Genomic DNA, 25,660 nt, shown 5'->3' with positions numbered 1-25,660 from the left:
ATCACTACCTCCAAACGGTTTCTTTACCTCGAGTTCTCTTATCATATTGGACAACACTAAATCCAGAATTGCCTTTTCACTGGTCGGCTCGAATAGGTACCAGAGATTGGGATGTCGTAGCCGTTATGGAAACTAGGCTGAGAAAGGGGCAGCTTAATGTTCCAGGGTACAGGGGCGATAGAGGTAAAAGAGGTGGAGGTGTTGCTTTATTCATTAAGCAGAATGGCACAGCAAGATTATATTACCGATGGTTCACCTAAATGAGGCTATATGGGTGGAGCTAAGAAATAAGAAAGGAGTGATCACCTTGTTGGGGGTGTACCATAGACATCAAAATAGTTAATGGGAATTTGAAGAACAGATATGCCAGGAGATTGCATGAAGCTGCAAGACAAATAGGGTTGTCATAGTAAGGGATTTTAACTTTCCCAATATAGACTGGGACTGCCATAGATGAGGTGGAATTTGTCAAATGTGTTCAGAAAGGTTTCCTCAGACAATATATAGAGAGACCTACAAGGGAGAGAGCAATGCTTAATCCTTTCTTAAGTCATTGGGAAGGGTAAGTGAGTGAAGTTTCCAGCCTTTTGTGACCAGCAAGCAAATTTACCAGGCGTCCTTAAATACAGGAGAGATGCTGGAAGACTGGAGAGTGGCAAATGTTGTACCTTCTTTCAAGAAAGGCTGCAGGGAAAATCCTGGGAATTATAGGCCGGTAAGCTTAACATCTGTAGTTGGTAAGTTACTGGAGAGGGATAGTATATTCTGAGGGATAGGGATTCTGAGGGATAGTATATACAGGCATTTGGATGGGCAAGAGCTGATTAGGGATAGTCAGCATGGGAGGTCGTGTCTCACAAATTTGATTGATTTTTTTGAAGACGTGACCAAAAAAGTTGATGAGGGCAAAGCTATAGATGTTGTGTAAGGCATTCAACAAGGTTCTGCATTGTAGGCTGCTACAATGGTTAGATCGCATGGGATCCAAGGAGAGATAGCTGAATGGATAACAAATTGGTTCCATGGAAGGAAGCAGAGGGTAATGGTGGAAGGTTGCTCTCAGACTGGATGCCTGTGACTAGTGGTGTGCCTCAGGGTTCGGTGCTGGGCCCGTTACTGTTTGTCATATACATCAATGATTTGGATGAGAACATACAGGGCAAGATTAGCAAGTTTGCTGATGATACAATAGTTAGTGGTTTTGCAGTGAAGATGGTTGTGAAAGATTGCAGCAGGATCTGGATCCATTGGCCAGATGGGCGGAGGAATGGTAGATGGAATTTAATACAGGAAGTGTGAGGTGTTGCATTTTAGGACATCGAACAAGGGCAAGACATACGCAGTAAGTGGTAGGCCTCTGGGTAGTGTTGTAGAGCAGAGGGATCTAGGAGTATGGATGCATGGTTCCTTGAAGGTCAACTCGCAGGTAGATAAGGTGGTCAAATAGGCTTTTGGCTCTTTGGCCTTCATCAGTCAGAGTATTGAGTATAGAAGTTGGGAGGTCATGTTGAGGTTGTATAAGACGTTGGTGAGACCGTATTTAGAATATTGCGTTCAGTTTTGGGCACCATGTTATAGGAAAGATATTGTCAAGCTTGAAAGGGTTCTGAACAGATTTATGAGAATGTTGCCAGGACTAGAGGGTGTGAGCTATAGGGAGCGGTTGAGTAGGCTCGGTCTCTATAGGGAGCGCAGGAGGATGAGGGAAGATCTTATAGAGGTATACAAAATCATGAGAGGAATAGATCGTGTACATGAACAGAGTCTCTTGCCCAGAGTAGGGAAATCGAGGACCAGAGGACATTGGTTCAAGGTGAAGGGGAAAAGATTTAATAGCAATCTCATAACTTTCTTAAAAATTAAGAGAACTGAATGAAGTTTTCAGTTATTATAGATTGAAGCATTCTGAAACAAATATGACATCTTACTTGGATGACCTGAAATTAAACCATATAATTAGTTAATTACATAATTGTAGCTAATTACAAAATTGACCGTTGTGATGGAACTAGTAACACCCAGACTGCCTTGAAAATTCAAAAATGTGATATTCTCAAGATCAGAAATTTAATATTATTGTATTATATGCTGTAAGTCCATAACAGATAGGTAAATAAATTACAATTTCTAGCAATAGACCAAGTCTTTATGGAGAAGATCAGTTGCTAGCTGGTACATTGGCATATCATAATCAGTAACATCATCATACTCCTCAGATGTAACCAATAAGCATCTCTGTACACCTTGTTTTTCCTCAACTTTTCAATTTTGGCATTGTAAACTACAAGTTTTTGCTCTTCAAACCACGCATGACATGCCTTTCTGCCCACTACTTTCCCATTAACAATGTCCTGTAGATTCCATTTCTTAAGATATGGATATATTTTTTAAATAGCCGAAGTATCCAAATAACAAACTAATCCTATTCACACAAGAATTCGGAATGTAACATCATTTTTAAATCTCACTGTCATGAATTTATATGCCAGATGGAAGGAATTTAACATCCACTCAATATAATCAAAATTAATGTTTTTTGCACAATACATGTGACTCAAACTGTTGTGAATATTTAATTTAAAAATAATGATCATGGAGAGAGAATAACACAAAATATAGACAATTTAGACGGCTTATGACATGATTGTCCAAAAAAAAAGGGCATTGTCATCATCTTGCTTCTGGAACGCAATAGATTGGAACTTTGCATTTACGGTGAATTTGGGTAACTCCAGTCACTCTACACCTCCATCCCCCATCAGGAGGGTCTCAAAGCCCTGGTTCTTCCTCGACCGGAGAACCAACCAATCCCCGTCTACAGATTCTCTCCTCCCCCTAGCCGAGCTGGTCCTTACCGTTAATAACTTTTCGTTTGACTCCTCCCATTTCCTCCAAATACAAGGTGTAGCTATGGGCACGCGCATGGGCCCCAGCTATGCCTGCCTCTTTGTAGGGTACGTCGAACAATTCTTGTTCGAGACGTACCAGGGCCCCATCCCCGACCTCTACCTCTGCTACATCGACGATTGCATTGGTGCCACCTCCTGCACCCACACACAACTGACTGACTTCATCCGCTTCACCACTAACTTCCATCCGGCACTCAAATACACCTGGATCATTTCCGACACTTCCCTACCATTTCTTGACCTCACTATCTCCATCTCAGGTGATAGACTTCTGACCGACATCCACTATAAACTCACTGACTCCCATGGCTATCTAGACTACACTTTTCCCACCCTGCTTCCTGTAAGGACTCCATCCCCTACTCCCAATTCCTCCGTCTACGCCGCATCTGTTCCCAGGATGAGGTGTTCCACACCAGGGCATCGGAAATGTCCTAATTCTTCAGGAAACGGGGGTTCCCTTCCCCTACAATAGATGAGGCTCTCACCAGCAAAGATCTTATAGGCTACTCCTGCGAAATGCAATGGACTGACGTGTAGTACGCTATGGAGGGGATCATGGGCATTTTTCCACGCCCATTTTAGTAACCTGAGCCTACCTGACCCGACCCGACTCACAGTGTAATCAATGTTGTGGGGCAACAGTTTGTGTGGGTTAGATTCATAAATCTGTCAGTTCATACTTCTTGTCAACAATAACATTTGATTCTGGTAATTGTCTTTTTTAATGTTTTTTAAATCATTTCTTTTTAAATGGTTCACAAGCAGTGTTTTGAGTTGATTTTGTAGTAACCGGAACCGACCCGACTCGCAGGGTGATTGACATTGCGGAACTTTTTGTGCGTGATACAGGGTTAGATTCATAATTCTGTTAGTTCATAATTCTGTTAATTCTTGTTAAAGAATAATAAGTTTATAAACACACATACATGAAAATTATATAAATGTATATAACCATAGAACACACACAATTATATTTCTTCTGATCCAATAATGAACTTTATTTCAGACTAGTCAAGGGACATTAAATAAGAAACATTGTAAATAAGAAACATTGTAAACCTCCCCGCAACTTCACACACACTAGGCCTTATCCCCCCCCCCCGGCACTACCTCGCCTGCCCCCTCACTACAATGTCTCCCCCCCTCCTATGCCCCTCTCCCTCTCCCGCTGCCCCGGGCCCCGCACTCCTTCTCCTCGCTGCCCCGGGCCCCGCACTCCTTCTCCCCGCTGCCCCGCACTCCTTCTCCCCACTGCCCCGGGCCCCGCACTCCTTCTCCCCGCTGCCCCGGGCCCCGCACTCCTTCTCCCCGCTGCCCCGCACTCCCTCTCCCCGCTGCCCCGCACTCCTTCTCCCCGCTGCCCCGGGCCCCGCACTCCTTCTCCCCGCTGCCCCGGGCCCCGCACTCCTTCTCCCCACTGCCCCGGGCCCCGCACTCCTTCTCCCCGCTGCCCCGGGCCCCGCACTCCTTCTCCCCGCTGCCCCGGGCCCCGCACTCCTTCTCCCCGCTGCCCCGGGCCCCGCACTCCTTCTCCCCGCTGCCCCGGGCCCCGCACTCTCTCTCCCCGCTGCCCCGGGCCCCGCACTCCTTCTCCCCGCTGCCCCGGGACCCGCACTCTCTCTCCCTGCTGCCCCGTGCCCCGCACTCCTTCTCACCGCTGCCCCGGGCCCCGCACTCCTTCTCCCCGCTGCCTCGGGCCCCGCACTCCTTCTCCCCGCTGCCCCGGGCCCCGCACTCCTTCTCCCCGCTGCCCCGGGCCCCGCACTCCTTCTCCCCGCTGCCCCGGGCCCCGCACTCTCTCTCCCCGCTGCCCCGGGCCCCGCACTCTCTCTCCCCGCTGCCCCGGGACCCGCACTCCTTCTCCCCGCTGCCCCGGGCCCCGCACTCTCTCTCCCCGCTGCCCCGGGCCCCGCACTCCTTCTCCCAGCTGCCCCGGGCCCCGCACTCCTTCTCCCCGCTGCCCCGGGCCCCGCACTCCTTCTCCCCGCTGCCCCGCACTCCTTCTCCCCGCTGCCCCGGGCACCGCACTCCTTCTCCCCGCTGCCCCGGGCCCCGCACTCTCTCTCCCCGCTGCCCCGGGCCCCGCACTCCTTCTCCCCGCTGCCCCGGGCCCCGCACTCTCTCCCCCCGCTGCCCCGGGCCCCGCACTCCTTCTCCCGCTGCCCCGGGCCCCCACACCCGCTGCCCCGGGCCCCGCACTCCCTCTCCCCGCTGCCCCGGGCCCCGCACTCCTTCTCCCCGCTGCCCCGGGCCCCGCACTCCTTCTCCCCGCTTGCCCCGGGGCCCCAGCACTCCTTCTCCCCGCTGCCCAGGCCCCGCACTCCTTCTCCCCCGCTGCCCCGGGCCCCCGCACTCCTCCCCGCTGCCCCGGGCCCCGCACTCCTTCTCCCCGCTGCCCCGGGCCCCGCACTCCTCCCCGCTGCCCCGGGCCCCGCACTCCTTCTCCCCGCTGCCCAGGGCCCCGCACTCCTTCTCCCCGCTGCCCCGGGCCCCGCACTCCTTCTCCCCATTGCCCCGCACTCTCTCTCCCCGCTGCCCCGGGCCCCGCACTCCCTCTCCCCGCTGCCCCGGGCCCCGCACTCTCTCTCCCCGCTGCCCCGGGCCCCGCACTCTCTCTCCCCGCTGCCCCGGGCCCCGCACTCTCTCTCCCCGCTGCCCCGGGCCCCGCACTCTCTCTCCCCGCTGCCCCGGGCCCCGCACTCTCTCTCCCCGCTGCCCCGGGCCCCGCACTCCCTCTCCCCGCTGCGGATCCAATCTTTGGCTGGAAGCAAGAGGGCGGAGCAAAATGGCGGAACAAGATGGCGGGGCAGGTTGCTAAAATGAGTCATAAAATCGCCCATGAATCCGCCCATGAGCGTACTACACGTTTGCGTGAGAGTAATCCATCTTGCTCCGCTATAGGATCTTTGCTCACCAGGGACTCTTCAATACCCTGTAACACTGCTCTCTCTCCCCATCCCCCGACTTGTAACAAGGGCAGAGTCCCCCTGCTCCTCATCTTTCTTCACCCCACTAGCCGTCACGTACAACAAATAGTCCTCCGTCATTTTCGCCACCTCCAACGTGACCCCACCACTCCGCACATCTTCCCATCTCCCCCCTCGCTTTCTGCAAAGACCGCTCCCTCCGTAACTCCCTGGTCAATTCCTCCCGCACCACCCCCTCCCCAGGCACTTTCCCTTGCAACCGCAAGAGATGCTACACTTGTCGCTTTACCTCCCCCCTCGACTCCATTCAAGGACCCAAGCAGTTCCAGGTGCGACAGAGGTTCACCTGCATCTCCTGCAACCTCATCTATTGCATCTGCTGCTCTAGATGTCAGCTGATCTACATCGGTGAGACTAAGCGTAGGCTTGGCGATCGTTTCCCCGAACACCTCCACTCGGTCCGCATTAACCAACCTGATCTCCCTGTGGCTCAGCACTTCAACTCCCTCTTCCATTCCAAATCCGACCTTTCTGTCCTGGGCCTCGTCCATGGCCAGAGTGAGCACCACCGGAAATTGGAGGAGCCGCACCTCATATTCCGCTTGGGCAGTTTGCACCCTAGTGGCGTAAACATTGACTTCTCCAAGTTCCGGTAGCCCTTGCTGTCTCCTCCCCTTCTCAGCTCTCCCTCAGCCCTCTGGCTCCACCTCTTCCTTTCTCCTTTCTTCTCCCCCCCCCCTCCCACCACCCTACATCAGTCTGAAGAAGGATTTCGGCCCGAAACATTGCCTATTTCCTTCGCTCCATAGATGCTGAATTTCTCCAGCACTTTTGTCTACCTTCGATTTTCCAGCATCTGCAGTTCCTTCTGAAACACTAAAAGAATGTGGTGGCTTCAGATGGTGCAGAAAAGATGTACCAGAATGCTGCCTGGATTATCTGCGTAGAGAGGTTGGACGTCTGTGGAATTATCTGCCTCAGAGGGCGATGGAGGCAGGTTTTCTAGATGCTTTCAAGAGAGAGCTAGATAGGGCTCTTAAAAATAGTGGAGTCAGGGAATATGGGGAGAAGGCAGGAACGGGGTACTGATTGGGGATGATCAGCCATGATCACATTGAATGGCGCACCTATTGTCTATTGACAAACTTAGGTTGTTTTCTCTGGAACACCAGAAGTTGGGAGGAGATAGATGTATATAAAATTATCAGAGGCATTGATAGGGTAGACTGTAGTGTAGATTGTAGATGATAGAACCTTCTTCCCAGGGTGAAACTATTAAAGACTGAAAGGCATAGATTTAAGGCGAGAGGGGCAAAGTATAAAGCTCATGTGCAGAGCAAGCTTTTATGCAGGGAGAGGAGAGAAATGGATAATGGTCAGGCAGAGGAGATAAGTTTAACTTGGCATAATGCTCCGCACAGATATCGTGTGCCGAAGGGCTGTTCCTGTGTAGGAAGGAACTGGAGATGCCGTTTTACACTGAAGATAGACACAAAATGCTGGAGCAATTCAGCGGGTCAGGCAACATCGCTGGAGAAAAAGAACAGGTGATGTTTCGGGTCAAGACCCTTCTTCAGACTGAGAGTTAGGGGAGAGGGAAACTAGTGGCATGAAAAAATACAGAGCAAATCAGAGCCAGCACAGATGGCCATTGTTGGGTGTGGAAGAGGTGATAAGGAAGGGATACGAACAGTGAAACTAGCAGGACGCCTAGGGTGGGGAGGGACAGAGAGAGAGGGAATGCATAGTTTACTTGAAATTAGATAAATCAATATTCATATCGCTGGATTGTATGCTGCCCAAGCGAAATATAAGTGGAGGAGTCCTACGACAGAAAGGTCAGTATGGGAATGAGGAGGGGAGTTAAAATGTTTGGCAACCGTGAGATTGCGTAGGACAAGGCGGACTGAGAGTAGGCGTTTAACTAAGCAATTGCCCAGTCTGAGTTTGGTCTTGCTGATATAAGCGAGTATACACTGAGAACAACGGATACAGTGGATGAGGTTGAAGGAGGTGCAAGTGAACCTCTACCGAGGCTGCCCAACCTGAAAGGACTGTGGGGTACCTGGATGGAGTCGAGGGAGGAGGTATAGGCACAGGGGTTCCATCTGCGTCTGCAGGGGGATATTACCTGGGGAGGGGGTGGTTTAGGTGGAACAGATGAATGAACTAATGAGTTGCGAACTGCCTCTGTGGAAAGGGGTTGAGACGGGAAGATGTGGTGAAAATGTTTGAGAATTATGTGCCGTATGCGACAGTTGATGGGGTGAGAAATGATACAAAGAGTCAGGTATAGCTTGAGCCCATGCGATTGCCCAAAGAGGCAGGCATAGCTAGGGCCCAGACTGTTTCTATGCTGTACTGTTGTATGTTCTTAATGATTTGGACATGAACATAGGTGGTATGGTTCGTATGTTTGCGGATGGCACTAAAATTGGTGATATGGTGGGCAATGAAGCTATGGGATCTTGATCAACTGGGACAATGGGTCAAGAAATGGCAGGTGGAGTTTAATTCAAATAAATATGTATAAAATCATGAGAGGAATAGATCGGGTAGATTCTTTATAAATCTTTTCCCCTTCACCTTGAACCTATGTCCTCTGGTCCGCGATTCCCCTACTCTGGGCAAGAGATTGTGCATTTACCCGCTCTATTCCTCTCATGATTTTATACACCTCTATAAGATCACCCTCCACCCTTATCTGCTCCAAGGAATAGAGTCCCAGCCTACTCAACCTCTCCCGAAGGCTCACACCCTCTAGTCCTGGCAACATCCTCTTAAATCTTCTCTGAACCCTTTCAAGCTTGATATCTTTCCTATAACACGGTGCTCAGAACTGAACACAATATTCTATTTGCGGTCTCACCGATATCTTATACAACTGCAGCATGACTTATACAAGTACAACATTACAGTGGCTTGCAAAAGTTTTCATACCCCTTGAACTTTTCCACATTTTGTCACGTTACAACCACAAACGTAAATGTATTTTATTGAGATTTTATGTGATAAACCAACACAAAGTGGTGCATAATTGTGAAGTGGAAGGAAAATAATACATGGTTTTCAAATTTTTTTACAAATAAATACTGAAAAGTGTGGCGTGCAAAAGTATTCAGCCCCCCTGAGAATACTTTGTAGAACCACCTTTCGCTGCAATTACAGCTGCAAGTCTTTTGGGGTATGTCTCTACCAGCTTTGCACATCTAGAGACTGAAATTTTTGCCCATTCTTCTTTGCAAAATAGCTCAAGCTCAGTCAGATTGGATGGAGAGCGTCTGTGAACAGCAATTTTCGTTTTGCCTGAGATTCTCAATTGGATTTAGGTCTGTACTTTGACTGGGCCATTCTAACACATGAATATGCTTTGATCTAAACCATTCCATTGTAGCTCTGGCTGTATGTTTCGGGTCGTTGTCCTGCTAGAAGGTGAACCTCCGCCCCAGTCTCAAGTCTTTTGCAGACTCTAACAGGTTTTCTTCCAAGATTGCCCTGTATTTGGCTCCATCCATCTTCCCATCAACTCTGACCAGCTTCCCTGTCCCTGCTGAAGAAAAGCATCCCCACAGCATGATGCTGCCACCACGTTTCACATTGGGGATGGTGTGTTCAGGGTGATGTGCAGTGTTAGTTTTCCGCCACACATAGCGTTTTGCATTTAGGCCAAAAACTTTAATTTTGGTCTCATCTGACCAGAGCACCTTCCTCCACATGTTTGCTGTGTCCCCCACATGACTTGTGGCAAACTGCAAACGGGACTTCTTATGGCTTTTTTTCAACAATGGCTTTCTTCTTGCCACTCTTCCATAAAGGCCCGATTTGTGAAGTGCACGACTAATAGTTGTCCTGTGGACAGATTCTCCCATCTGAGCTGTGGATCTCTGCAGCTCCTCCAGAGTTAACATGGGCCTCTTGGCTGCTTCTCTGATCAATGCTCTCCTTGCCTGGCCTGTCAGTTTAGGTGGACGGCCATGTCTTGGTAGGTTTGCAGTTGTGCCATACTCTTTCCATTTTCAGATGATGGATTGAACAGTGCTCCGTGAGATGTTCAAAGCTTGGGATGTTTTTTTATAACCGAACCCTGCTTTAAACTTCTCCACAACTTTATCCCTGACCTGTCCTGGTGTGTTCCTTGGGCTTCATGATGCTGTTTGATCACTAATGTTCTCTAACAAACCTCTGAGGCCTTCACAGAACAGCTGTATTTATACTGAGATTAGATTACACACAAGTGGACTCTATTTACTAATTAGGTGACTTCTGAAGGCAATTGGTTGCACTGGATTTTATTTAGGGGTATCAGAGTAAAGAGGGCTGAATACTTTTGCACGCCACACTTTTCAGTATTTTATTTGTAAAAAAATTTGAAAACCATGTATTATTTTCCTTCCACTTCACAATTATGCGCCACTTTGTGTTGGTCTATCACATAAAATCCCAATTAAATACATTTACGTTTGTGGTTGTAACGTGACAAAATGTGGAAAAGTTCAAGGGGTATGAAAACGTTTGCAAGCCACTGTTTTCAACTGCAACATGTCATTAAACTCACTGACAAGGAAGGTCCTGTCCCACTGAACTCATCTCCACATACAAAGATTCTATCCTATACCCCCTTGTCCAATCCCTTCCACCTATGTCCAAGATGCCTCACATGCCCTTTAACTCTTTCATAACTTTTAGTTTCTGGACCCCCATTCACATCTTTACCATGGACATCCAGTTCCTCTACATCTCCATCCCCATCAGGAACACCATCCCTTTCCACGTAAACCTCCTCCTCTCCAAGTACCTTTCCTTGCAACCGCAGAAGATGTATCACCTGCCCTTATGCCTCCTCTCTCACTTCCATCCAGGAACCCAGCAGTCCTCCTCGGTGAGACAGAAGTTCACGTGCACCTCCTGCCAACGTCATCTAATGCATCCGATGTTCCCAATGTGGGCTCCTGTACATTGGCGAGACCAAACATAGACTCGGCGACCGTTTCGCTGACCACTTGATTGGATCTTCCGGTTTTCCAACTACTTTAACTACCCTGCCCAATCCCATACTGACCCTCTGAGTTACTCCAGCATTTTGTGTCAAGCATTTGACACACTTGCCTTCTTTGGTCATTGTATTGAGTACAGGAGTTGGGATGTCATGAACACATATTTAAAAGTAAGTCAAAGATAGACTCAAAAAGCTGGAGTAACTCAGCGGGACAGGCAGCATCTCTGGAGAGAAGGAGTGGGTCTAAACCAGCATATGCAGTTACTTGTTACACATTTAAAGGTAAGTCAGTTTTGCATTCAAACAATCTGTTTCCCGAAGAAAATATATGAATCATAATAAAACCAATTAATCCCATAATAAAACCAATTAACCAATAGAGTTATTTTCATATGACTAAAGTGGTAATGTGTGAGGGTGTAAAGAGAAAATATAAAAACAAACATGGTTTGTCAGTGAGATGGCTTCAGGTTTTTATTCCTTAATGTCTGCAGATCAAAGCATTTGCCAGCAGCTGAAATATTTCAGTCACCCTCGCATATCCACAAATGCATTGTGTGATATACTTGTTCTTAAAGAAGCAGCTATAAATGAACTAAAGGAGAATACCTTTGTGCACTGATGCGATTTATCAGTAAATAAATCGTAGCACACTCTAGTTACCCTTCCCTTTAACACCATTAAAATAAATCAAATACATTTTTAAAAATTGAAATCAAATACAATTTAAAATATGTTATTGTTATTGTATATATCTTTATTGGTATCAGTGCTATTTATTTTGATCATTAGCATCTCCAACAAACTTTGACTTTACTTTTCATTTTATGGGGTCCGGGAGTTGGGTCCTGTGGGACCCAGACATTAAAATGTTTTCACATGCCATATATTTTTACAGAGTAAAATTTATTTATTTCAAATGTTGCCTATTATAAAATAACAATGGATGGATCTTTCACCCTGAGTATATTGAATATAAATGGAAGTATAAAAATCACTCGCACTAGTCAATTCACCAGTCCTTATGCTGTTGTTTGAAGCTGCCGTTATTAATGTTATTGTTCACTGCTGCCAATGAAGAGGTTCGATTACCTGTGGGAAAAACAATTTAAATATATTTCTCATCTTAACCTGAATCAAAAATTATAACTCGTACATATTTTCTGTCCTGAGAATTAATTATCCTTATTCCAATCTTGCTCTGTATTTGCTCTTCTCTAACTTTCCAAAGTTTGAACAGTTGCATTCTGTAAAACTGCCCTGGTGTTTTATTGAGCTTTTCTTAAAACCTTGATAAGTACAATTTGTATAGACCTCTATTCAACAGGCCATATTCAACATATGTTCAATTGCCATTTTTGAAAAGAAAGAGAAAATTCAATTTATTTGTGCGTACATTTTCCAATTTGACATATGCTTCCCGTACAACTACTCACAAATGGAAGTGCGATTAAATTAAATAAATTAAATTAAATTTCTTTATTTATATAGCACATTTTTAGTCAACTTGCATTGACCCCAAAGTGCTTCACATAATTACATCCACACACACAGGCAAAGGTGGGTGAAGTGTCTTGCCCAAGGACACACACAGGCAAAGGTGGGTGAAGTGTCTTGCCCAAGGACACAACGACAGTATGCACTCCAAGCGGGATTCGAACCAGCTACCTTCCGGTTGCCAGCCGAACACTTAGCCCATTGTGCCATCTGTCGTCCACAGATTAACACATTAACCATTCATTCAGTGACCAAGATAATTTTTATTTTTTATTTTATTTTACCATTGGTATTTACATTTCTTGTGCTGCAATACAAGTTGACTTTCCCTTCTGTACCTATTAGTTGTGTCAATGTAGTCATGGAACTACAGCATGGAAACAGGCAATTCGGTCCACCATGTCCTTGCGACCAAGTTGGCATATTGGGCGAGTCGCATTTGCCTGCTTTCGGCCCATAGCCCTCTAAAACCATTCAGGAAGATAGGACAAGTGCACACATGGTTGAGAAGATGGGGTAGGGGTTCAGATTTTTGGAACATTGCTATCTCTTCTGTGGCAGAGGTGACCTTGCACAAGATGGATGCATTGGATCTAAACTGGAGGGGAACCAATATCCTGGCCGCCAGGTTTCGCAGTGCTTCTCCGGATGGATTAAACTAGACTTGCGAGAGGCTAGAAGTCAATAAGGAAAGCGATGAAAGCAAGTTCAGTAGACAGGATGGACAGAGTGTGGATGGGAATGAAGGACTTTAGAATTAAATTAAATTGCATTTATTTCAATGCGAGAGGCTCGACAGGTAAAGCGGATTAATTTAGGGCATGGACAGATTTGTGCGACTGGGATGAAACCTAGCTAAGGGAGGGACAGGACTGGTAATTTAATGTTCCATCTTTCAGGTTTCCAAGCAAGATAGAGTTGTGAATTAGAAGAGCAAATATGCCATGAGATTTCAGGCAGCTGCAAAACTAATAGGATTGCCATAATAAGGGATTTTAACTTTCCCAATCTAGACTGGGACTGCTATAGTACGAAGGGCAAATATAGGGTGGAATTTGTCAAATGTCTTCAGGAAAAATTCCTTTGGCAATACGTATGGGGCACTACAAGGGAAGTGGGAAAAGACTGACCTACTTTGAGGAAATTGGTAAGGGCAAGTGACTGAAGTTTCGGTGGGCGAGCCTTTTGGGGCTATCAACCATAGTTCCATTAACTTCAGAATAGTTGTGGATAAGGACAGTTCTTATCTCACAAGCTCTTAGTTTGGCAAGGCCAACTTTGATGATATTAGACAGGAACTTGCTAAAATTGATAGATGATACGAATTCAAGGCATAAATGTTCCTGTTGGAGCAAAGAGCAACCCACATGGTTGTAAGGAAACTGGGATCATGAGAGAAATCGGTCAGGCAGGAGTAGGGGCCAGGTGTAGGCAGCTGCTGTCAAGTGTGTCCCTGGAGGAGTTCAGGAAATTGATAAGCAGAGTTAAGGGGAAAGCAGGAGGGCAAAAAGAGGGCAGGTAATGACTCTGGCAGATAACATTTACATTGAGGTAATGACAATAACTAGACAGCTCCTCAGAAACCAAAGCTGTGTAGAGATGGGTAAGGAGCTTAATGAGTATTTCTTTTTTTTACCGTGCAGAAAGACATGAAGGTTAGGTAGCTTGGGGCAGTTAATGGGAAAGTCTCGAGGACAGTCTGTATGGCTCTCACTCTATCCAGATATCTGTCCAAATGTGTTTTAAAGTCATAACTGTATCTGTTTCTCTAGCTTTCTCTGGCAAGTCATTTCAGATACGGACTGCCCTCTAAGTGAAAAATGTGCCCCTGATGTCCCTCTTAAATTTCTCTCTTATTTCCTTAAGTAGGTTTAGAATCGTGTACCCTGAGAACAAGACTGAGTGTTCACTTTATCCATGCTTCTCATGAACTTGTACTTCACGATTTGTAGAGATGAATCATGATGTCCCATCTTTTGTACTCAATACCCATCCCAATGAAGGCAAGCATGCCGAATACCTTCACCGCCTTTGGCCACCTTTCAGGGAACCATACACAAGTACTCCAGATCTCAATTCTGCAATAATCTCCAGGACGTTACTATTTTACAGTGTAAATCCTGCTCTGGTTTGACATACCTCGCCACATCACAGAATATAAAACTGTACAGCAACAGGGTCTTTGCCCCACAATACCTATAACTGAATATGTTCTTTTGTTTCTGATTCCACTACTCTGGGTAAAAGACTTGCTTGGATTAAATTCCATCAATCATTTCTCCACCCATTTCTATAGCTGATCTATAGCATGCTGTATACCTTGACAATCTTCCTGCAACTCCATAAATCTTGTTGCAAACAACCAACCCAAAGACATTTACATCCAAGTCACTCACATATAAATATCCCAAACAACAGAGGTTGCAGCATAGATCCCTGTGGAACTCCACTGGTGACAGACTGCCAGCCCGAATAAACCCTGTTTTCTATCAGTATGCCAGTTCTGAATCCATATGACCAAGTCATTGTGAATCCTATGTATCTTAATCCATCGCCCTACCCTCATCAATCATCTTCATCACCTCCTCAAAAAAGTTGATCAAGTTAGTAAGACAAGACATGTACAAAGCCATGTTGACTGTCCCTAAGTGGTCCATTCCCTTTCAAACAGGAGTAAATCCCATCCTGAATGCTCTCCAATAGTTTACTTGCCACTGATGTGAGGCTTACCAGTTTATAATTCTCTGTATTCACTCTAATTTCTTGCTTAAACAAAGGACCACCATTGGCTACTCTTCTTTCCTGTATCAAGAAGATGCAAAGATCTTTGTCAAGGATCCTGCAATCTCCTCTCTTGCCTCTCTCAATAGCTTGGGATAGATCCCATCAGCCCTAGGATTTATCTACCTCAATGCTGTTCAAGTGCCTCAACACCTCATCCTTCTTAATCTCAAACTGTCCTTGCACATTAATATTCTCCAAACCGAACTAAAGGGCCTGTCCCACTTGGCTGTCATTTGCTCGTAAATTACGTGACATCATGTACGCGTCACGACGCACAAGACGTGACACGCACGTGATGCGCGCATGGTGCACATTACGCAAGCATGGTGCACGATGACATAGGCAGTGACGAGCGGCGTCGCAGGATTTTGTGATGTACAAAATTTTCGCTCGCCATCTGCATGACGCGCAAATGACGGCCAAGTGGGACAGTGTCCTTTTTAAATGCAGGTGCAAAGTGCCTGTTTAGTATCTTGCCTGTGCCCTCGGATTCCATCCTTTATCCCTAATCAGAATTAAGTTCTGTTTGCCATTACTTGGCCCACCTTCCCAACTGATTATTGTAAACTTAGATATCCCTCCTCACTGTCTACTCTACCACCAAATTCATTGTCCTACAAACCATTAATGTATATAACATACTGCAAGGGACCCAGCACCAAACCCTGTGCTGACCACTGGTGACAGACCTCCAAACAGAAAAATAACCCCCCACAACTACCCTTTGACATTCCTCCAAGCAAATTTTGAATCTAAATAGCAGGCTCATCTTGGATTTTATGCAATATAACCTTCCATACTAGCCTGCCATGTGCAACCTTGTCAAAGATCATGCTTCATTCTAATAATTGCATCTGTTTGACGTCAGAAGAAGTTATTTGTACATACAGGCCAGTTTTCTAGTTACTTTCAAGAGAGAGCTAGATAGGGCTCTTAAAGATAGCGGTCAGGGGATATGGGGAGCAGGCAGGAACAGGGTCATGAAGATCAGTCATGATTACATTGAATGGCGGTGCTGGCTCGAAGGGCTGAATGGCCTACTCCGGCACCTATTGTCTATTGTTAAATGCATTTCACTCAAATTATTTTACTGTGGAAAAAAACATGGAGGATACATGAAACCACAGTTTGGTTTGGGAATAGTTCTGCCCAAGACTGCAAGAAATTGCAGAGTTGTGGATATAGTTGAGTCCATCACACAGACCAGACCTCACCATTGCCTCCATCTACACTTCATTCTCCCTTGGAAAAGTAGCCAACACAATCAAAGAATTGTCCCACCATGGTTGTTGCTTCTCCCTGCTCGCATCTGGCAGAAGGTACAAGCTTGAATGCGCGCACCACCAAACTCAGGATCAGCTTTTTCCCATCTGTTATCAAGCTTCTGAACGATGCTTCCATAAGCTAGGACACTGCTCGATTTACCTCTGTCTCATTGAGGGCATTGGACTGCATTATAACTGATGCGCAATAATGCTGAGAACTATATTATTTATATTGTACTGATTGTATCTATGTATGATATGTTTGAACTGATTGTATGATATATCTGATCAGTTTAGATAGCATGCAAAATAAAGCTTTCCACTGTACCCTGATACTTATGACAATAATAAACCGAAACCTCAATATCCCGGGCGCAATCAAATATATCCGAGGACGCTTTGGGAGGCTAGAGAAATTGTGGGAGCCCTGGCTGTGACATATGATTCATTGTTAGACACGGGTGAGATGTCGGATGACTGGAGGTTGGCTCATGCATTTAAGAAGTGCCGTAAAGAAAAACCTGGGAACAACAGACCAGTAAGCCTAACATCTGTGGTACGTAAACTCATGGGAGAGGATGCTGAGGGAAAGAATATATATGTGTTCAAGAAGGAACTGCAGATGCTGGAAGATCGAAGGTACACAAAAATGCTGGAGAAACTCAGCGGGTGCAGCAGCATCTATGGAGCGAAGGAAATAGGCGACGTTTCGGGCCGAAACCCTTCTTCAGACTGATAGGGGGTGGGGGGGGGGGGGGGGGGGAAGGAAGGAAAAAGGGGGGGGGAGGAGCCCGAGGGCGGGGGGATGGGAGGAGACAGCTCGAGGGTTAAGGAAGGGGAGGAGACAGCAAGGGCTAGCAAAACTGGGAGAATTCAACGTTCATGCCATCCGGACGCAAGCAACCCAGGCGGAATATGAGGTGCTGTTCCTCCAATTTCCGGTGTTGCTCACTCTGGCAATGGAGGAGATCCAGGACAGAGAGGTCGGATTGGGAATGGGAGGGGGAGTTGAAGTGCTGAGCCACCGGGAGTTCAGGTAGGTTATTACGGACTGAGCGGAGGTGTTCGGCAAAATGATCGTCCAACCTCCGCTTAGTCTCCCCGATGTAAATCAGCTGACATCTAGAGCAGCGGATGCAGTAGATGAGGTTGGAGGAGATGCAGGTGAACCTTTGTCGCACCTGGAACGACTGCTTGGGTCCTTGAATGGAGTCGAGGGGGGAGGTGATGGGACAGGTGTTGCATTTCTTGCGGTTGCAACGGAAAGTGCCCGGGGAGGGGGTGGTACGGGAGGGAAGGGAAGAATTGACAAGGGAGTTGCGGAGGGAGCGGTCTTTGCGGAAGGCAGACATAGGGGGAGATGGGAAGATGTGGCGAGTGGTGGGGTCACGTTGGAGGTGGCGGAAATGGCGGAGGATTATGTGTTGTATTTGCCGGCTGGTGAGGACTAAGGGGACTATATATATGTGTTTGGATAGATTGAAGGATAGACCCGCCTTCAGACTGGTTAGGGATAACAGAAACAAGAGATATAGATTATGATGTAGAGAGATAAAGAACAATGAATGAAACATATGCAAAAAAGTAACGATGATAAAGGAAACAGGCCATTGTTAGTTGTTTGTTGAGTAAAAACGAGAAGCTGGTGCGACTTGGGTGGGGGTGGGATAGAGAGAGAGGAAATGCAGGGGCTACCTAAAATTAGAGAAATCAATATTCATACCACTGGGCTGCTGTAAGCTGCCCTAGTGAAATATGAGATGCTGTTCCTCCAATTCGAGTTTAGCCTCACTCTGACAATGGAGCAGACCGAGGACAGAAAGGTTTGTGTGGGAATGGGGTGAATGAAAGTGTTTAGCAACCGGGATATCAGGTAGGTTCAGGAGGACAGAGCGAAGGTGTTCAGGAAACGATCGCCCAGTCTACGTTTGGTCTCACCAATGTATAAGAGTCCACATCTTGTACAACGGATACAGTAGATGAGGTTGGAGGAGGTGCAAGTGAACCTCTGCCTAACCTGAAAGGACTCTGGGGGCCTGGACAGAGTCGAGGGAGGAGGAATAGGGATAGGTGTTGCATCTTCTGCGTTTGCAGGGGCAGTTACCTGGGGAGGGGGTGGTTTGGATGGGAAGGCAAGAGTTAACCAGGGAGTTGCAGTGGAAACGGTCTCTGCAGAAGGCGGAAAGGGGTGGAGATGGGGAAATGTAGCTAGTGGTGGGATCCTGTTAGAGGTGGCGATAATTTCGGAGGATTATGTGCTTTATGCGATGGCTGATGGGGTGGAAGGTAAGGACTAGGGCGACTCTGACTCTGTTACGACTAGGGGGAGGGGAAGCAAGGGTGGAGCTGCGGGGTACCGAGTGAGGGCCTCATCTATCATGGGAGAGGGGAACCCCCGTTCTCTAAAGAATGAGGACATCTTGGATGTCCTGGTATGGAACACCATCTTGGTCGCAGATGCGGCGTAGCAGGAGGAATTGGGAGTAGGGGATAGAGTCTTTGCAGGATGAGTAGTGGAGATAATTGTGGGAGTCAGTGGGTTTGTAATAGACGTCAGTAGATAGTCTATTTCCTGTGATGGAGACTGAGGGGAGATGGTCTGCAGGATGGAAATTGGTGGTGAAGTTGATGGTCCATGAGTTCTGCATGGGTGCAGGGGGTAGCATCTATGCTGTCGTTATTGTAATGGAGAAACAGTTCGGAGATAGGGCCAGTGTATGCCTGGAACAAGGATTGTTCAACGTACCCTACAAAGAGGAAGGCATAGCTGGGGCCCATGTGGGTGAGCTACGCCTTGGACTTGGAGGAAGTGGGAGGAATCGAAGGAGAAGTTGTTAAGGGTGAGGACCAGCTCCAATAGGAGTAGAGTGGTAGTGGAGGGAAATCGAATGGTTCTGCGGTTGAGGAAGAAACGGAGGACTTTAAGGCCTTCCTGGTGGGGGATGGAGGTGTAGAGTGACCGAACGTCCATAGTAAAGATGAGGGAGTTGGGGCTCGGAAAACGGAAGTCATTAAATAGACAAAGGGCATATGAGGTATCTTGGACATAGGTCTGAAGAGATTGGACCTGGGGGGATAGTATGGAGTCGAAGTACGTAGAAATCATTTCAGTGGGACAGAAGCAGGCAGAAACAATGGGTCTGCCAGGGCAGTTGTGGTTTTGGATTTTGGGTAGAAGGTAAAAACGGGCCGTGCAGGGCTGGGAAACGATAAGGTTGAAGGCTGTGGCAGACAGCCAGAAGTGATGAAATCAGAAATGGTGTGTGAGATTAAAGCCTGGGGCTTATCTGTGGGATGATGGTCCATGGATAAGTAGGAGGAGGTTTCTGAGAGTTGTCACCTAGCCTTAGCCCAGTAGAAGCCAGCTCACCAAACTACCACGGCTCCTTCCTTGTTGGCAGGTTTGATTATAATGTTGGGGTTGCTGCAGTGTGAGCGGAGGGCTGTACGTTCAGAGGGGGTGAGGTTAGAGTAGGTAAGGGGAGTGGATGGAGTTGGCTTCATGAAGGAAGTGGAGGGTGATGGTGGAAGGATGTATTTCAGACTGGGGGCCTATCTCAAGTGGTGTGGCTCTGGGGCATTGCAGTTTGTGGTTTATATCAACGATTTGGATGAGAATGTAGTATGATTAGTAAGTTTTCAGATGACACTAACGTAGGTGATATTGTAGATGGTGAAGATGACTATCAAAAATTATAAAAGGCTCTTGATCAGCTGGGCAAGTGGGCTGACGAATGGCTAATGAAGCAAAGTGCGGGGTCTTACATTTTGGGAAGTCAAACCAAGACAACTTTCACAGTGAATGACAGGACCCTGAGGAGTGTTGTCGAGCAGAGGAATCTAAGAGTACAGGTACATAGTTCCCTGTTAGTGGCGTCGCAGGTAGATAGGGTGGTCAAGAGGCTTTCAGTTCTTTGGCCTTAATTGGTCAGGGTACTGAGTATAAAAGTTGGGATGTCATGTAACAGTTGTACAAGACCTTAGTGAGACCACACTTGGAGCACTGTGTTCAATTTTGATCACCCTGATATAGGGAGGAAGTCTTAACGCTGGAAAGAATGCAGAGAGAATTTACAAGGATGTTGCCAGAATATGAAGGGCTGAGCCACAGGGAGAGGTTGGGGAGGTCGGGATTTTACTCCTTGGAGCACAAGAGGCTGAGGGCTGATCTTACAGAGGTATATAAAATCAAGAGGGGAATAGGGTGAATGTATGCGGCACGGTGGCGCAGCGGTAGAGTTGCTGCCTTACAGAGCTAGCAGCGTTGGAGATCCGGTTCAATCCCGACTACGGGCGCTGGCTGTACGGAGTTTGTATGTACTCCCCGTGACCTGTATGGGTTTTCTCCGAGATCTTTGGTTTCCTCGCATACTCCAAAGACATACAGGTATATATGTTAATTGACTTATTTAAAGTGTAAATTGTCCCGAGTGTGTGGGGTAGTGTTAATGTGCGGGGATCGCTGGTCTGCATGGTGGGCCGAAAGGCCTGTTTCCGTGCTGTATCTCTAATCTAAACTAAACGACAGAGTCTTTTACCCAGCGTTGGGGAATCAAAAACACGAGGACAAATGCTTGATGAAGGTGATATGCTTTAATAAAAACTTGAGAGTCAACGTTTTCACTCACAGGTGGGTATATGGGACAAGCTGCCAAAGGAAGAAGTTGAGGCAGATACTATAACAGCATTTGAAATATGCTTGTACATGGATAGGAAAGGTTTAAAGGCATATGGGACTAGCTTAGATGGTGCATCTGGTTGGCAATTATGAGTTTCTGTGCTGTATAACACTATGTTAGAGAATGTTCATGATAGCAACGTGGTTTATGTAATAAATTTGTGATATTTAACATTTTCTGTCAGAATTTTAGATTTCACAAAGTATCCAAAATGGAAATGATAAATATTAAGTGTTAGATTCTATGAACAAATAAACTTGGCATATACAATCTAATAGGTAATGTATCAAACCAATAAGAGTAACAAATGTTCCTTTGCTTTAGAGGAGAAATAGAGATAATCCAGGAAATTGGAAGCAACTGGGGAGGATACTTCTGGATAGGATTTACTCATATTTGGAAGAGAATTGAATAATTAGGAACAGTCCTCATGGCTTTATCTGCAGCAGGTCATGGCAGGTGGAGTTTAATCCAAACAGGTGCTGCACTTTGGGAGATCGAATGTAAGGGAAAGTATACAGTTAATGGCAAGAACAGTACTTATTTACAAAGGGATCTTGGGGTCCAAGTCTGAAGGAGGCAACAAAAATATTTGTTGCAAGGAGAGGTTGGACAAACTTGGATTGGTTTCTCTGGTATGAAAGGCATAGATAGTAGACAGAACTGTGTTCCTTGACAGAAATATCAAAGACTCGAGGGCATAGCTGTAAAGTGAGAGGGAGAAAGTTAAACAAGATGAGCAGGAAAAGATTTTTGCACAGAGTGGTTGTGCCTAGAACATGCTGTCAGAGGATGGTGATGGAAGCAGATACAAAATAGTTGCATATTGGAGGGTTTTATATGTATGGAATAGAGGGATATGGATCACGTGTAGGATTAGTTTGACAGGGCATCATGTTTGGCGCAGACATAATAGGTCGAATGGCCTGTTCCGAATGTGGCCCTTGTGGCTAAAGGGATCAGGGGGTATGGAGAGAAGGCAGGTACAGGATACTGAGTTGGATGATCAGCCATGATCATATTGAATGGCGGTGCAGGCTCGAAGGGCCGAATGGCCTACTCCTGCACCTATTTTCTATGTTTCCTGTGCTATACTGCTCTATGTTCTAATTGAATTATCAAGAGACTGTAGTAATAGCTACAGTGCATTCAGAAAGTATTCAGACCCCTTCACTTTTTCCACTTTTTGTTACGTTACAGCATTACTCTAAAATGGATTAATTTTTTTTATCAACAATCTACACACAATACCTCATAATAAAAAGGGAAAACAGGTGTTTAGAAATATTTGCAAAGTAATTAAAAAGAAATAACTGAAGTATTCAGATCCTTTGCTATTACACTCAAAATTGAGCTACGGGGCATCCTGTTTCCATTGATTATCCTTGAGATGTTTCTACAACTTGCTGGAGTCCACCACTGGTAAATTAAATTGATTGTACATGATTTAGCACAAGGCACACACCTGTCTATATAAGATCCCGCAGTTGACAGTGCATGTCAGAGCAAAAACCAAGCCATGACGACGAAGGAATTGTCCGTAGACCTCCGAGACAGGATTGTGTCGAGACACAGATCTGGGGAAAGGTATAAAACAATTTTTGCAGCATTGCAGGTCATGAAGAGCACAGTGGCCTCCGTCATTCTTAAATGGAAGAATTTTGAAACCACCAGGACTCTTCATAGAATTGGCCACCCGGCCAGACTGAGCAATCCGGGGAGAAGGGTCTTGGTCAGATAGGTGACCAAGAACCCGTTGGTCACTCTGACAGAGCTGCAGAGTTCCTCTGTGGAGATGGGAGAAACTTCCAGAAGGACAACTATATCTGCAGCATTCCACTAATCAGGCCTTTATGGTAGAGTGGCCAGACGGAAGCCACTCATCAGTAAAAGGCACATTACAGCCCATGTGGAGTTTGACAAAAGGCACCTAAACAAAATTCTCTGGTCTGATGAAACCAAGATTGAACTCTTTGGCCTGAATGCTAAGTGTCACGTCTGGAGGAAACTCATCACCTGGCCAATACCATACCTACGGTGAAGCATGATGGTGGCAGCATCATGCTGTGGGGAGGTTTTTCAGCGGCAGGAACTGGGAGACAAGTCAGGATTGAGGGAAAAATGAACGGAGCAAAGTACAGAGAGATCCTTGATGAAAACATGCTCCAGGACCTCAGACTGGGGCAGAGGTTCACCTTCCAGCAGGACAACGACCCTGAGCACACAGCCAAGATAACGCAGGGAGTGGCTTTGTGACAAGTCTGTGAATGTCCTTGAGTGGCCCGGTCAGGGCCCGGACTTGAACCCGATCGAATATCTCTGGAGGGACCTGAAAATAGCTGTGCATCGACGCGCCCCATCCAATCTAACAGAGCTTGAGAGGATCTGCAGAGAAGAATGGAAGAAATTACCCAAATACAGGTGTGCCAAGCTTGTAGCGTCATACCCAAGAAGACTTGAGGCTGTAATCACTGCCAAAGGTGCCTCAACAAAGTACTGAGTAAAGGGTCTGAATACTTATGTAATTGTGATATTTCAGTTATTTATTTTAAATACTTTGCAAACATTTCTAAACGCCTGTTTTCGCTTTTTTATTATGGGGTATTGTGTATAGATTGATGATTTTAAAATTTAATTAAATCCATTTTAGAATAAGGCTGTAATGTAACAAAGTGTGGAAAAGTGAAGGGGTCTGAATACTTTCTGAATGCACTGTATTTGCTGTTGAATACTTGGCAAAATGAACAAATTCATACTTTTGAAGCTAATATTTTACATAAGCAAGTTGATTTGATCTGAAAGGATATTAGGCAAAACTTACTTTTTCCTCGATTTTTACATCCCCACCTGGCAGAAAAAATGAAAAATTAAAGATTTCACCAGTGTAAAATGATTCTCTTTATCCAACATCTACAATTATGTCAAATCCTGTTTTTCATAGTTCTATTTTTCTGATGTAATGTTGAGATGTTTTTTTACCTGAAATATGATGTGCATTGACAGCACAGGAATAGTGCTTCAGCCACAACATCTGTGCAGAACATGCCAACCCTCGTCTATCCGCATATAATCTAAATCCCTCCATTCCCTGCCTATCCAAAAATCTCTTAAACACCACTATCGTATCTGCCTTCTTGGCACTCATCACCCTCTGTGAAAACAACTTGCCCTGCACATCTCTTTTAAATGCTACCTCTTTCACCTTAAAGTTATGCCCCCTAGCATTTGATACTTGCATCCTTGAAAAGGTTTCTGATTGTCTACTCTATTTATGTCTCTCATAAATGTGTATACTTCTATCAGGTCTCCACCTCACCCTTTGGCCTTCCAGAGAGAGTCTGTCCACTGTCCTGTAGCTAATACCCCCTTAATTCTGGCATCATGCTGGTAAACCTCCTCTGCACCCTTTCCAAAGCCTCCTAATACTTCCTGTAATGGGGCAAACAGAACTGCATGCAGTACTCAACATACAGACTATAAAGCTGCATCACCTTGACTTTGACTTTGTCCCTTACCATCTGGACGCCCGCAGCAACGGCTGTGGAGGGTGGTGGTCCCGACCACGGGGGAAAATGGAGGAGGACTGCCCAAGCTCTGTGCCTTCCACCACAGTGATGAATGCTGTGGTGGATGTTTGTGTAAATTTTTTATTGTGGTTGTGTTCTTTATTATTGTACCGCTGCTGGCAACCCAAATACCACCGACCTTGGTTGTGTGGCAATTAAATTATATCAATCAATCAATCATGACTCCCTGACTCTTGTCTCAACCACTCAAGGCAAGCATATCATCATTACTTTTTTAAGTCTGAAGAAGGGTCTCTACCCGAAACAACACCAATTCCTTTTCTCCAGAGATGCTGCTTGTCCCGCTGAGTTACTCCATCTTTTTGTGTCGATCTATTACTTCTTTACAACTCTTATCTACTTTTTTTGCCATTTTCAGCAGTTATGGGCTTGAGCCCCAAGACTTGCCATTAAATTAAACATTTCCCCCTTACATTCGACCTCCCAAAGTGCAACAGTTCACAATTGGTTGGATTACCATCCACCAATTCTACATCCTCATCTATTTCCTTTATGGATGTGAATGTTGATGGCAATGCCAGCATTTAATGTTGCCCATGTCTATGGGTGAGACAGTTAAAATAAATTATTTATGTGGATCTGGTCATGGACAGACTAGCTCAGATATGGCTGGCAGTTTTCCTTCCCTAAAGGATTGTGAATGAACCAGTTCAGTTTTTCTCACATTCATGCTGGAAGGAGGGCCCAATGATCAGTTCTTAACATTCAATTATTTACTACAGTATTTATATAACTCAAATATTTCTGTACCTTAATTGGTGCATGTGACAATAAATGCGAACAAGTACTTGATCTATAATAATGACCTGGAGAAGGAAGCTGTGTTTAAAGTATCCAGTTTGCCAGTAACGTAAAATAGATGGGAAGGAAATATTTGGATCCTGGAATACTGAGTAGAAGAAAACCTGTTGGATGGAATTTAATGTGAGGTCATGCATTTTGGAAAGAGGAAACAAAGGGCAGACTAATATCTAAAAGATAAATTATTAATGAGAGGGATCTTGGTGTTCCTT

General features: G+C 45.9%; 1 protein-coding gene and 1 long non-coding RNA gene across 2 annotated transcripts in view; one reads left to right on the top strand and one right to left on the bottom strand.

Moving 5' to 3' along the window:
• The first annotated feature begins 1,082 nt into the window (after positions 1-1,082).
• On the top strand, positions 1,083-20,119 carry LOC116966856. The gene is made up of 3 exons (XR_004410080.1): positions 1,083-1,112; positions 16,012-16,018; positions 19,968-20,119. It is a non-coding gene; the product is annotated as an uncharacterized LOC116966856 (long non-coding RNA).
• dkkl1 (dickkopf like acrosomal protein 1) overlaps positions 11,575-25,660 on the bottom strand; it is a 30,845-nt gene continuing 16,759 nt past the window's right edge. The window contains exons 4-5 of the mRNA XM_033013190.1: positions 23,882-23,907; positions 11,575-11,927 (exon numbers count right to left, since the gene is read on the bottom strand). Of these exons, the coding sequence (XP_032869081.1) occupies positions 23,896-23,907 (12 nt within the window). The 3' untranslated portion in view covers positions 11,575-11,927; positions 23,882-23,895. The remainder of the gene's footprint in view (positions 11,928-23,881; positions 23,908-25,660) is intronic.

This window comes from Amblyraja radiata, chromosome 38, assembly GCF_010909765.2.
Source record: "Amblyraja radiata isolate CabotCenter1 chromosome 38, sAmbRad1.1.pri, whole genome shotgun sequence".
NCBI lineage: Eukaryota > Metazoa > Chordata > Chondrichthyes > Rajiformes > Rajidae > Amblyraja > Amblyraja radiata.
Note: the sequence above shows the minus strand (reverse complement) of the source record. Positions and strands in the feature narration are given on the sequence as shown.